Source organism: Lipophrys pholis, assembly GCF_963383615.2.
Source record: "Lipophrys pholis genome assembly, chromosome: 12".
NCBI lineage: Eukaryota > Metazoa > Chordata > Actinopteri > Blenniiformes > Blenniidae > Lipophrys > Lipophrys pholis.
In genome coordinates this window covers 13,550,008-13,564,958 of record NC_137641.1, presented here as the reverse complement: position 1 = coordinate 13,564,958, position 14,951 = coordinate 13,550,008, and the positions used below count along the sequence as shown (strand labels likewise).

General features: G+C 42.9%; 1 protein-coding gene across 3 annotated transcripts; it reads left to right on the top strand.

Moving 5' to 3' along the window:
• Positions 1-579: 579 nt before the first annotated feature.
• On the top strand, positions 580-8,054 carry stbd1 (starch binding domain 1). 3 transcript variants are annotated; one of them, XM_080477600.1, is made up of 5 exons: positions 580-975; positions 2,165-2,514; positions 4,858-4,945; positions 5,966-6,103; positions 6,209-8,054. In XM_080477600.1, the coding sequence occupies exons 1-5, from the start codon at positions 708-710 to the stop codon at positions 6,616-6,618; spliced, it is 1,254 nt and encodes a 417-aa protein (XP_080333726.1). In that variant the 5' UTR covers positions 580-707; the 3' UTR covers positions 6,619-8,054. The 3 variants fall into 3 exon arrangements, with proteins under 3 accessions (XP_080333726.1, XP_080333727.1, XP_080333725.1); XM_080477601.1 differs by lacking the exon at positions 5,966-6,103; XM_080477599.1 differs by having other exon boundaries at positions 4,858-8,049.
• Positions 8,055-14,951: the final 6,897 nt, after the last annotated feature.

Sequence of the window (14,951 nt, the reverse complement as noted above, 5' to 3'; positions counted from 1 at the left end):
GCTAATTGGGCAAGTCATTGCAACTTTGTCTGTATAAAGAGTAGCAGTAGGCATTCACTCACTGAAGCTTCAATTCAATATTCACATGTACGATCTATTCTGATCTTACTTGGTATAGTTAATGGCTCCCTCTTAAATCTAGAACTGCTTATAGTGATACCTTTTCATCATCCTTCACTAAACGTGCAGCTTTCAAGTTTATGATGGTAAGAATTTAGCAGTATGAAAATAATTTACATTATTACTGCTTATGGATCTCAACAGTCATGACTTTTAATATATAAGGTGAGAAACAGTTAAAAAAAATACCTATTGGGGTGAAATAAAAGTTGAAATTTTAAGTTCACTTTATAACACAAATAACAGTGATTAATTTATTTACACAAATAATCAATAAATAGCCTTTGTGAGGCGACAGTAGCTTTATTTGTTACAATATTGTAAGCAGGTGTAGCTTGTCAGTGTAGTTTATGTCTCTATTTTTTATGAATGAGTTGTGCGTCCCGTGACCTCATCAGCCAATCAGCTGCGCGCACCTGGACTCCTTTAACAACTGCGCGGCTGCTGCTCGTCACTACACGGTAAAGCGTGGAGGAGAGAGCAGCCGGTCCAGGGCAGCGCCACCGGAGAAAGAAGAGTCTGTGGGGCCTTCATACGCACGTTCAAGGACTCTTTCTTTTTTGCTGTTGACTGTCGTCACCTGCAACATGCCGGTGAAAAACACCGTGGCTGTGGAGCGGCGCACGGACCTGGCCTCGCTCTTCTGCATGATCGGACGTCACGGTCCGGCCGTGGCGCTGGCAGTCATCGCCATGGTGTCCGTGGTGGCTGGCTTCATCTTCTACAGGAACGTGAGGGGGAAACGGAGGAAGGCCCCGGTGGGAGAAGCAGCCGCGGCTGGAGTCGGAGTGGAGAGAGACGCGTCGATGATCGGGACCGATGAGGAACCGGAGCCGGAGCTGACCGAGTCAACAGGTAAATAAAATAAAAAATAACTCTGGTGCTGTTTTCCACACTGTGCGCCAGAACCGAGCCTGCTCCCCTGCAGTGATCCTGAGCCTTTTTCATTTTATGTAACAGTCCAATAAAAGACGCAGTGGCGAGCCCACAGGGTGCTGCAGATGGTGTAATCACAGCCTGGATATAAAGACTGCACATCAAATACTCACTCCTCTCACCCATTCACAAAACGGTCGAAGTCGACATTTTATTTTGAATGGGTCTTTTACATTTAAAGATGTAGTCGCATTTCATTGACTAAAGTCAGGGCTTGCTCCAGAGACTTAAGGGTTAAGCGTAAGGGGTTCAGCCTGATTTAAAAAAATAAAGGCTTGACTTTAATATGTATACCTCCTCAGATGAGCTTTGTAGTTGTTGCGCTTCCAATGTCCTTTTTATTAGGGAGATTTCTAACATGACATTGCCGTGACAGGGGTCCATGTTGTAGATATTGAGTTAAAAGAATTCTGCCTGGCCTTCAAGTCGTCATTCTGCACGTAGGAGGTTCTATTAAAGGGGATTGTGCACAAATTGTCATTGTTTCCATCATAATCGGTGATCTGAAACAATGTCTACTCACTTTGGGGAACCTCCAGTCCTTTGCTTACCCCCTCATACTTCCGTTGACAATTTAAAGTTTATTTTTTTGGCGTTTTTTTTAAAAGCCTTAGAATTGCTTTTAGTCTGTAAAAGGTGGAATCGAGATAATAAAATTTAAGGCAGCCAAAATGCAACCCTTAGAAGTTGCGCTTGTTCATTCCTGCCAATTGTTTTGCCGGGCAAAAACCTGTACAAACAGAATCCAAGCTGGTATGTAAGGGTTCGGTGAGTTAGTATTCAGCACAGAAGGTTTGTGTTTGGTGTCAACGCACTCTAAAATAAATTTACTCAACATGTTTTGCAATACAGATTTTGGCCAGGTTAAATGAGCCTGAAATGGAGGTCAGAAAATCAAAAACTGTTGCATGAATTGAATAAGTTGTCTTGAGTTTTCCAAAAAGTACAGAGGTGGACTCCTAGATCTCATCTGGCTTTTTTTCTTTCAAGATCATAAAATGTGTATTTTCAATTGTCTCATATTTTGAAGTGCAATGAACGTTATTTACAAAATGTTGCTTTATATATTTTTGAGAAAGTAATATATGTATATATATTTTCCTCATAGATGCAAGTGATGACGGTTCATGTACAAAGGTGGATCCGGATCTCATCCAGAGTGGTCCTAGGATCAGACGCCGTCGATCCCCTCCTGCAGAGAAACTGCCAACGTTCTGCCCGCCTCAGCTGGAGACCTCAGCCGTGCAGGACTGTTCCAGAGAAGCGGAGCCCCGTGAAGGGGAAGACATCCAGAACCTGCAAGGTCACCCGACCCCTGCGACGGCAGAGGGTGTGAAGGATGGAGATGATTGCCGCCCCAGTTCCACAGAGGACACTGCAACGAATGTGGAGACCGACTGTAATATTGAGAGTTGCCTGGAGCCGGTTTATGAGCAGACCCACAGAGATGACGAGAAGGTAAGCACGCTTTTCTCGCACGGTATTAAAAAAAAAAAAATGGTTATGACATTTGCTTCCATTGCATGCATGCATGCAACGGCGTGGGGTTGGAGCTTTGTTTGGTTTTGACTGTGAAAACTCCTGGAGCGTGTCTGTCCTGCATGTTTTTGCCCTTTTCCCTGCTTCAACACACCTGATTGCAATGAAGCTTGGTGATGATGCAATCATTGGATTCAGGTGTGTTGAAGCAGGGAAAAGGGCTAAAACATGCAGGACAGGGTTGTACATTACTGCTCTTACGCATGAGCCAGGTCTTTTGGCGGTATTGAAGTTAACCCAGTTTTTGTATGTGAAAACGGAACCAATTTGTTAAAACTGAAGACTTTCACATGGAAAAACTCAAGTGTCAAATCACCAGTGAGTTGTCTGAGAACGTGGGGATACATTTCTCAAACGAGCTTGCGTTCCCATCTTTGCAATTTAGATTTTGGACTAGAGGATGTGGCTCTGTCAGCTGTGTTTTGTAGCGCTTGATACTTTTCAAAAAAGCTGACTCAAGGAAAGTTTCTTAAAATTGCATTTGAACCCAATATCGATTGCAATTTTGCCACCGTTTTTTAAAATGGATTTTAAGGTACAATGATGAAACATGGGCAGTTCATTTCTTAAGCTAAAAGTTAAGTTGAATCTGTGTTAAATTTGTAGCCCCAATTCTCTATTGTTGAATAGTTTACAATTTACACCTCGGGTAAAAAAATTCACCTAATCCTTTTCTGGTAATCTGCATGTCATGCAGACTACCTTTTACAACACTGGGCGACCACTGGATTGTTTTTGTTTTATAATCCTAAATGAGTTATTTTACATGAACCCCTATGTGCGCAAAAGATCAAAATGAGGTCTAAATCTACTTCAAGTTTCAGAGGGCAACACTTTAAATCAAGTGTTCAGTCTTGTTACGTTTCTATACTTTGCAGATTTGGTTCTATTAAAAAAAAAAAAAGGCCGTCTGTTTCATGTCATTTTCAGTGTTTCAATCTATTTTTTTTGAACCCTAAGATTAAACCGAACCATTTCAAATTCTATGCACAGAATATGGAGAAAATATTAGTCAGGACAGTCAAAACCAACGGTTGTGAAAGATTGCATTATTGATCTGAAATCATGCAGGTAATCTCAATTCATAAACTGCTCTTAAAATGGTTTCAACTCAATATAAGCCAACAATGTTCATATATCAGCTCTGTTAATTTGTTTGTGATGCCTAGATGGGGTTACCCACTAAATTGATTGCATGACTGCATCCTTAACATATATTTGAATAAACACAAAGAACCTGAAATTATATTTTGCATGGTTCTGGGACAGTTTTGATGTGTTGGCTAGGGTGTTGACCTGATCGTGGTAGTCATTAACTTTGTCTTATGTGCCTAGGTATTTCAAGCAAAATTTGAGGAAGAGAGGAGCTCGATCATAGATGAGGATGTTTCACAAGGGAAAACTAGTGAAGAGGAAAACCTGCAGTGTACTTCGGACAGTCCTTTATGTTCTGAACGAGACTTTCCTGCCAGTGAAACCCCCGCTGACATCAAATTACAAGAAGGTTTAGACACCACACCAGACTCAAGCAGCCATTTGGAGAAGCTGATAGTTCAAACTGAAGAGGATGTTTCTGACCCGCAAACCAGTCAAGTGGAGGAAGTTCTTCCATGTAATTATAGCGCCTCGGTGTGTTCTGAACAAGATCTTCATACTAGTGATGACAAACTGCAAGGAAGTGGAGCCACACCAGACACAAACAGCCAATCAGATGAGTCAATCAATAATACGGGAGATTGTAAAATCGCCGAAGTGGAAAACCTATGTGCTTCAAACAGGCCGTCGTGCTTTAAAGACTCTCAAATAAGGGAAAACTGTGAAGTTGCTCCAAATCCCATCAGCTGTTTAAAGGAACCAATCATTGACATTAAAGAGGTTTCCGATGGAAACATCGGTGAAGAAGAAAACTCTCAATGTGCTTCAAACAGTCCAGTTTGCCTTGATCAAGATGTTCATATTGGTGAAAGTGGTGGTGACAACGAACTGCGAGTCAGTGAAATCACATTGGGTCCAGACAGCAATTTGGGAGAACCAGTGAATATAATTGAAGATGAACCTGTGTCTCTAATCTGTGAAAAAGAGGTCGAGTTGGAGGATAATTATCAAGCGGAATGCCCAGAATATTCCCAAAACAATTATCTTTTTGAAGACGAGGAAAATGAGGTGGAGGAAATGATGCCAGAATGTTCAGACGACCAAATGCTTGCTCAACAGTTGGGGTGCTTGACTTCTAAACAAGACGCAAACCTGCTCTGTTCACAGCAGGATTGCCGTCATGCGACGAGCGTGCTGCTGTCCAGTCAAGAGGATGACCGCTTCCAGACCACCGAGGTGACTGAAGAGTTCAGAGGTGAAGACAATTTGCACAATCTTACAGAAGTCACACTTGATGTCAGCCCACCAGAGATCGCTGAACACAAAGAGGACCATGGTTTTGCTTTCAGTCAAGAGGAAAGCGAAGGGCAAGTTGTTGGTTCTTGTGGTGATGAATGTGAGGAGGTATTTAATGCCGTCTCTTGTCTGAACCAGTCGGCTGAATCAGATAGGGAAGACGAGTGTAATGATGCCAAAGTGGAAGCTCCTGATATTGTGTCGCTTCCCATCTTGACGCCAGATGATCAACAACATCAAAGTGTCGAGAGAAAAGATGAAACTACTCCAGTTTTGGTCGATGTTGTGAAACAGAACGATGCTGATGAGCTAGGTCTTCAGGAAGAAATTGCAAGTGGACAAGTTGTAATGTTGGCAGAAGAAAGTGCTGAACATCTTGGGGCCTCTTGCCACAAAGACCAGCAAAGTGACCTCACCGAAAGTCAAACGTTTGACAGTACTGGAAATCCCTCAACTGACGCTCCTGTTGGTGATGAGGCTAGCTTTAGTTCTTCTGTGGCATCTCAGCCCGACACGTCCGCTTCCTCTCAATGTGACCAAATACAAAATACTTCCGCATTTCCTGATGTTAGCAGTGGTGCTTCTTCTGACATGGCTGGGAGCCAAATCTCATTGTCTTTGTCAGAAAGCCAGCTCACACGGTCATCTGGCTTTGGAGGAGAGAGTGGTATTTCAAGCATGGCGGTCAGCCCCGATTTGTCAGATGCGCTTGAGTTTGGAGCAACCCTTGACCATGTGCTGCACTCTGCAGTGGATTGCCACCCATACTCTGAGGAACAGCCAGGGTCCCAAATTTTTAATGAAGATCGAGTTAGTGTGGTACCGGAGTCCTGTCAAAATCTTCTCCAGCAATCCAGCGAAGATTGGGCGATGGGCAGTTCTCTTGCAGTGAATGAGGACATATTTGGCAATGACATTGAAGATGGTTACTATAGTACAATGGGCCAGTTGATTGCAGCCAACACTATGAATTTAACAGATGAGATTACTAAAGAAGTTCCTGTTCTGGTTGTACCAATTGATGAGAATGAAGGGGCCGAGCGAGAGGAAGAGTTTGAAAAGACTGAAATCAGTATCATGGAGGCAACAATGGACAATAATGAATGGATCACAGATGGTAACTACCAAGTCCTACCCTGGATGAACCTTTCAACCACATCTTTTCCCCAAATTCCTCCAAAATCAGGCCCTCCTCCTGATGATCATCCTCTTTCTCTTACAGATAACACAACCACAGACACCCCACCATCCACTGAAGCCAGCCAAACCAACACACTTTCCCTTGAAGAAAATCTGGACGGCGGCAAAAAGGTTCTGGCAGTCCAGCCAATGCCCCAAAACGTCAGTGTCACTTTCCGCATTCACTATCTGACCCAGACGCCATACCAGAAGCTGGCTGTCACAGGGAACCACGAAGAACTGGGGAGCTGGAAGGAATTCATCCTGCTAGATGAAGCCAAGGATGGGCACTGGTCCACTGTAGTTGGCTTGCCTGCAGAGAGCCATGTGGAGTGGAAGTTTGCGGTCTTGGACAAGGAGGGAGTTTGTCGATGGGAGGAGTGCGGCAACCGCCTCCTTGAAACGGGCTGTGGTGAGAATCTGATTGTGCACAAATGGTGGGGACTCCTGTAGGATTAGGTCCAACACTGTAATGACGTGGATTCTCTTGGAAAATTAGGTTTTTTTGGTGTTCCCTTTAGAGCTAAATGTAGGTGGACGCTTTCAGATAATTTTCAGGACCTTTTTGACCAATCAAGTCAATTTGTTTGCATCTAATTCTAAACGGAAAATGCACACAAATGCCACCCCAGTCTTAAAAATCTGTTTTTTAAAAATTCCTCCAGAATGTAATGGCTTGAAGGTACACTGTTTTCACACATTGCCACATTAAATAAAACTTAACACGAAAAGGTGCAGGAACACATTTTTGATGTAATCTCATGGACACGTGTGGATAAGGGATTTCTATTGTCAAGCTAACCAGCCTGTCGGATCTGTTATGTAACACAATGTAATGCGTTACTCTAGTGTCTAGACACTAGAGTAATGTCGGGAGAAACCTGGGAACGTTCTGAGTTGAATTGAGGGAAGACTGGATCTTACAGGGATTTCTCTTGACGCATAATAGTGGCTTCACTTAACTGGTGCATACTGTACCTTCAATGAACAAAGCTGAAGAGGCTGGACCCTGTAGTCTCAAATTGATTTCCTCAGCAAAGTTGGGGGTTGGCAGGTCTTATGTTGAAACTGGGATAATTTTTGTTTAAATATATTTTGTATGTCACGGCTTCTAAACAGTTTCTGCCGAAGTAACTTTAGTGTTAAATGTTAGTATTTTAAAGCAATAAAGGCTAAAAACTGTTGAGATTTAAGTACATTTTTTTAATTTAAATGGAAACTGAGGTTTTATTGACAGAAAGCGATCAATACCATGGACGGTTAGTATTTAGCTCGGACTAATCCAACATTTCCAAAAATCTCCATAACTGATGGTTTACCTTCTAATAGCCATCAACCTTGTATTTGTCCATAACTTGGAAAGATTGCTATCAAACGGAATCATTACAGAAGATGTCTTCCTTTTACACTCTGTGGCAATGTCTGATTATGCAAACTGCACACCCTTAGAAGTTAGTGATTATTATAATTGTAAAATTTGAATGGAAACATCAGTGTTTATATGCTGCTTGAATGCCCTCTAACAAAGTATGAACATACATGCACATAGTTCACTTTTACTACAGCAATAAATAGAGCAATAATTGTAGTGTATGAATATGACTTGGTGTTACATCAGGTATTGTTTTTACCACTAAACTGTGATAGACTCGTAACTTTGATGCGGCTTATATCTCCCGGGAATCTGAGCATGCGAGATTGTCCCGCTGTCGCTCTATAAATGTGCCTTTTTAAATGTAATTTTCTATCATTGTAATGCTCATTGTGTCACAAACTTTAATGAATTATTCAGAGATTCCGATGCTGTACGGTCCGTCTCATTGTATCTCGGTATGCAATTTTGTGATGCTTCTCCTGAATGTTAATAAAGTGAAGATTGTTGATGATCGAACTTTTTGTCAAAGTTTGTTTCCTTACCAGTGTTTGGAAAGTGACAGAACATAAGTAATTAAAGCTACTAGTCACGATTTGTTTCCTAAGGTAATGTTGGAGTAAGTTTGGTCTTTTGAACACTTTCAGTAGTTGATGCGACTTCTGGAATGTTTTATGTTTAAAAGAAAACTTAGTATTGGATTTAACATCTTAAGGGTTGAATTTCCTAAAATTAGAAGGGTTCAGCAAAAATGACTAAATGTATAATGTAAAGATGGATTTCAAAACCAAACCTCTTAACCAATTGTTTGGTTTTTTTTTTTTTCTTCAGTGGTCAGAACGTTTAGTGGTCATAGCAGGGCAAAAAGCTTTCTTTTTTTTTTTAAACATTTAATATGGATTTGGCAGATTTTTCATGTTTTTGAATACGACAACTTTATTTTAGCCAAGTGTGTTGTATGATTAAATACCTTCTAAAAAAATCCTATTTGGTAAAAACGCATCTAGTTCTAAAAGGAAATGCACACAAACACCCCCATTGTGACAATGGGGTTTCATGCATTGTTGCATCTGAACTATCACATGTTGCAGATAAGTCAAAGTTGAATGAAGTCTTTTTATATATGCATTTTTACAGGGAAGACTTTTTTTAGAGATGGTACAGATAAGAGAAAAAAAAACTCTGAATAAACACCTAGGTAGCAATTCAAAGTGCTGTTTTTCAAACCAAAAGCCAAGACCATGACCTTGTTTTCAGTCCAGCTGGCTGAGAGGACACTCATGCAGGGAAAGCGTCATTGGCAAGCGTGTGTTCATGCCAGCTCGCCAGCTCCACACAGCTCAAACTGAAGGTGACTCTGTTTAAGAAGAAAAGAGGAGCTCCTCATCTATGCTGTATGGGAACTGCATGGGCAGTGGGTGAAAAGTGCACAGAGGGGATAAAAATGTATTTCTATTAGCTAATTAGTCCTGAAAATGATTGATCCCTGTTGCATCTCTTGCAGGGACACCAAAGAGGATGAACATGTACTCAGCAGGGGAGATTTATTATAGGAAGGATTTTTTTTTTTTTTCTTTGCAGTTCTGCTTGTGAGATGATTTGGTTCCGAATGTGTTTAAATTTTCTGTGAACGAGATTGAAACGATTCCCTGAACTGGACTACAGCACAGTCTTTGGTCATCAGTACTTCTGACTAAATCCCATGTCGTCCTGCCACTGTGGACTGTCTTGCATGTAAATTTGGCTGCCTCTGAAACTCGATCCCCTCTGGAGCTCCACATTTGGAAAGACCCTCCATCCAAAGTGACCGATACCTATAGAATGCCTCTTCTCGCAAATTAAATCTTCAAAGGATTAATACTATGCTGTGCTAAGCCAAACAAGGCCCCGGGGACTCATTTGACCTGTTTCAGGTGGTCGAGCTGAATCGGACTCTCCTCAGTTAGAAGTCACGCGATTTCTGCGTTTTGGGTTCAAAACACAAGTTCAGAGAACTTTGACCTGTTTGCTCCACTTTAGGGGATCCAAAAATAACAAAACATGATGTCAGAGACCATGGAAGTATTGATCATAGCAGAATGTAAACTATGGGGTTAACCTTAAAATCTTTTCTCTTTAAAGCAAAACCTCCACTGGAGTGACCTTTCAGAGTTCAGGTTATTCATTTCCTACAGGATCTTTATATAGATCTCAACCTATATACTACTAAGTTCACCTATTTCTTGATGAATCCTCCCTTTGGAGAATGATGACCCAGCCAATGCGCAATATAAAATGCATGTAATTTGACTTCAGCCTCATCACTTTGCCTGCTGCTGACCTTAACGGCAGACAACTCAAACTGAACATCGAGAATTAAAACATCCAGGTCATTTGGATACTTAAAGCTTTGACTTTAACATGAAGACCTAAACTGTAACATAACACAATCGTCACAGGCGTCTGGATTTGTTTTTGATGGTCGTGGTCCTTGAAAATTCTGAAACATTGAATCAAGTGGGGGTGGACTTTAATATATTGCCTCATAATAAACATTCATGTGATCATTTGCAATGACATTGCATATGAGGTAAAAATACTTGAATGAGCTTCTACTTAGAGGAAAGCTATTCTGGCTAATACAGCATTAGTGTGAATACAAGACTTTCCCGAAGCGAGTTTGCAGTGTGTCCAGGATCTACACTGCCTTTACTCATAGTGACCCAGAGTCAGAGGTAGAAGATGGATGGGTTATAAATTGTTTATTAAAAAAATATATATTTATATATGAATACGACAGATCATATTTTGATTTAGAAAAATATCCAGTAGCAGTGAACATATTTTTTAACTGTAAAACTTGCAGTCATGATCTCACGGGTCATGTCAGTTGGTTTTGTGGAGCGCAAAGGGAGCTCACTCCGCTGTTATAGTGTTAATGTGGCAGCTGGGAGTGTGTGTGTGTGCACTTTCTAAGGTTAAAGGTAACCCTTAAATAGACACAAGACTCTCAACTGACACCACTTGCACCCTTCTTCTGTCTTTGTGTATCTCTCTTTCTCTCTGTCACACAAGATTGGACACACACACACACACACACACACACACACACACACACACACACACACACACACACACACACACACACACACACACGCAAGGTTTTTCAAACATCTAAACAGTTAAGCCACCTTTAAACCAATGTTAAATCTTGGATAAGGCAAAAGTCTTAACACTGACTCATGACTGGTCTGCAAGCTCCTCAGTGTGAGAATCTTCACATGTGTCGGAGCGAACAAAGCCTGCAAGTCAACACCCTTAAATGATTATTCAGTTGCGCTTGTTGCGTCACACTGTTGACGGGTGTCAAGGACTGAGGATTTCGTCAGTCGGTGGAGCAAATCCAGCCCTGCTCCACCCTCCCAAGTTGCCGCAATTTTTCCGACATTGCTCTCGCAGCTTTGCACGACTTTGTCGCAACATATATCCACAAATTGGTGAAGGACTTGGCTACGTCCAACTCGGATGCCCACACGGACAGGAGGGAGGACGAGGACTCCGAGGGATAGGCAGCACGGGGGCGGGGGGGTCTTGGGTGGGGGACCGCTGCTGACCTCAACTGTAGATGTCGTTGGGCGGTGGAAGGAATACTTGGAGCATCTCCTCAATCCCACCATCACGTCTTCCGCTGAGGAAGCAGAGGCTGGGTTCTCAGAGGTAGACTCATCCATTACCCAAGCTGAAGTCACCGAGGTAGTTGGTAAATTGCTCGGTGGCAAGGCACCGGGAGTGGATGAGAGTCCCCCTGAGTACCTTAAGTCTCTGGATGTGCAGGGACTGTCGTGGCTGACACCTCTGTAACATTGTGTGGTGGTCGGGGACAGTACCTCTGGACTGGCAGACCGGGGTGGTAGTCCCTCTTTTTAAGAAGGGGGACCGGAGGGTGTGTTCCAGCTACAGGGGGATCACACTGCTCAGCCTAATCGGGAAAGTCTATTCCAGGGTACTGGAGAGGAGGATCTGGAGGATGGTCGAACCTCGGATCCAAGAGGAACAATGCGGTTTTTGTCCTGATTGTGGAACACTGGACCAGCTCTATACTCTCCACCGGGTGCTTGAGAGTTCATGGGAGTTCGCCCAACCAGTCCACATGTGTTTTGTTGATCTGGAGAAGGCATTCGACCGTGTCCCTCGGGACGTCCTTTGGGGGGTGCTCCGGGAGTATGGAGTCCGAGGCCCTTTGTTAAGGGCTGTCCGGTCCCTGTACACCTGCAGCAGGAGTTTGGTTCGCATTGCCGGCAGTAAGTCGGACATGTTCCCAGTGCATGTTGGCCTCCGGCAGGGCTGTCCTTTGTCACCGGTTCTGTTCATAACTTTTATGGACAGAATTTCTAGGCACAGCCAGGGACCGGAGGGGGTCCGGTTTAGGGACCACAGGATCTCGTCTCTGCTTTTTGCAGATGATGGGGTCCTGTTGGCTTTATCAAACCTGGACCTTCAGCGTGCACTGGCGTGGTTTGCAGCCAAGTGTGAAGCCCCTTGGATGAGGATCAGCACCTCTAAATCTGAGGCCATGGCTCTCGACCGGAAAAAGGTAGCTTGCCCCCTTCAGGTCTGCGGAGAGCCCTTGTCCCAAGTGGAGGAGTTCAAGTATCTCGGGGTCTTGTTCACGAGTGAGGGGAAGACCTCTGTGAGATCAACAGGCGGATCGGTGCAGCGTCTGCAGTTATGCGATCCCTGTATCAGTCCGTCGTGGTGAAGAAGGAGCTAAGCCAAAAGGCGAGGCTCTCGATTTACTGGTCGATCTTCGTTCCTACCCTCACCTGTGGTCATGAGCTATGGGTCATGACCAAATGAACAAGATCCTGGATACAAGCGGCTGAAATTAGTTTCCTCCGTAGGATGGCTGGGCGTACGCTTAGAGATAGGGTGAGGAGCTCAGTCATCAGGGAGGAGATCAGAGTAGAGCCGCTGCTCCTCCACATCGAGAGGAGCCAGTTGAGGTGGCTCGGGCATCTGTGTGTATATATATATATATATATATATATATATATATATATATACATACATACATACATACATAAAGTAGCACCTCTGAGGAGCTGACACCCTGTACTGGGCGGACACGTCACTGTGCACGGACACATATTTAACTGTTAACACACCGTACTATTAAACAATGGTGGCAACAAACCACAAACATGCTTATATTTAAAAATGTTTAATCTGGCACTGCTGAAATGGGCTATGTCACACAACCTATCCTCATTGTATGTCATCGAGGAACTCAGTTTCTCTTCCCTGATCTTCATTTATGTGATCTTCAGTCAGTATGTGTTCAGACACATTGGGGTTGCTCACTGTAAACAGTGGCACTCTGTTGCTTGGTACCCTGAAAACAAAATAATCCGTGGTCCAAGTTACAGTGCCAAGTGTGAAATACAGATTCTCTCAAAGAGGAGACTGCTGTCTCCTCTTTCAGCGACACCAGGCTGCATCTTTACACGTGAACTTTAACCCATGAGGGGTTGTATGATAATATCAGAGTATCTCTATAAAGTAGATGCTATTTATATATTCACTACCAACCTAACCTCTAGTTTCATGTATTTCACTGTCCCTAGTGCAAATGGCTAGATAAGTGATTTACTCACTCTATTTTACATTGAAGTTGCTGCCTGAAACATTTTTAAAAATGCGCCATTAATCTCTGATTCTGTTTTCAATTGCTGGATAATTGAAAAGAGCACGATAACTATCAGCAGTGTCACAGTCAGAGTGTGCCACACACACAGTCTATTTTTATGACATACCAGCCCTCATTCCTGTTCCATACTGTGGGATCAGGCAGTGACCTTCAGTGGAGGCTGACGAACCTGCTGACTGTGCTGCGCGGTCATGAAGGAACGAGAGAGGGTTAAAGTGAAGGGGGAAATGGAGGCTCAATGGAGTAGGAACTGGTTCGAGTGGAACCTGCGGTGTTCTAATTCACTTTTTCAATCAATTCTGGAAAATTATTGACAAATTTGTCCTATAACGGTGAAGGACTTATCGGGACCAGGCGTTTCAGATTCAGTGTTTTGAATAACTCAATAAAACTAATACAAATACCATTACAACTCTATTTTTGGCACTAGTGACTGATCACTATTTGATAATGACTTCATAACAGTTAAGGTCCTGTTTACAGGATGTTTCATGCACAAACGGATCATTTCAGAAAAGCTTTGCATTCAACTGGAACTGTTTTGAAAACATTGTCCGTTTCTATGACAACAGCAGAAACGCTGACAGCTATGCAGTCAGCATGCCAGGCCACAGGTGGCACTGTTGTTTGTTTTTGTAATAAAACCACACATACATGTGCACAGAAATGAACAATGGCTATAACGGTGACTCTCAACTACAAAACTACCAAGTCCCAGGAGAATATGGACTCGGAGTCATGGCACTTTGGAGGCAAACGTTGTTCTTTTCCATCTACTCGTGCATGTGCAGATGAACTTTTTACGACAGCCGTGGTGTGCATGCACAGTCACCAGCATTTCAGAAAAGTTGTGTTTTCCCCCGTTCACACGGTGATGGACTCGGAGCATTATCAAAAACTTCCTCCGTGGGACCTGTTTTCAAAAAGTTGCGCTTTCAGTGGCTCAGAGCACAGTTGTCGCGTAAAGAGATTCCCAAATGCAACGGAAGTTTTCCGTTTGCACTCGCCATTTAAACTAAGCCTTGATCTCTATTGAGCCTTTTACTACTTTATTCTTTTTGCTGCATCTGAAATCAGTGGTGGAGCTGCCGTCCCTCTAAACTGGACCGTGCTTTAGTTTTACCTAAATCTGCTGTCTTAACATTACTTTGGGCCGAAGAGACCAAATTTGGTAATTCCCACATTTCTTCTCCTTTCTTCCAAATACATTTTGATGAATTAATGAGACTCACTGAATACACGAGTGAATGTGTGTCATAAATGTTGAGTTGGGTGGAATTTTGGAAATCTTCTGGAGTTTTCTGCGCGACTTCCGGAGTGTGTGCAAGTTCTTGAATATGCCAGAGTATCTGCAAAAGTGTCCTACTCAGAGTCGAGGCTGATGATTGCGCTTCACTCCTCTTCATTGGAGATACGCCTCATCATTCCTGAACTCAGTGACATGTTTCAACATTACATGGCCTATATCGTAATCGAGGCCCTGAATAGATGTTTGCCTGTCTTCGTAAGTTGTCTTCTGCTGTCCCTCTGCATGGCGGTTTGTTATCTTGCAGCTCTGCTGCTTGTTTTTGTTTTCATTTATTTAGGAATCAGTTTCTGTCAAGAAAAGGTGTTATCCTGTGTGCTGTTTGACTGCCGAAAATCCCTCACAGTAGTACATGCAGATGAAAATACCAGACATTAATATCGACGGATCCTCAACGAATGACTCCAACAGACCAAAATAAC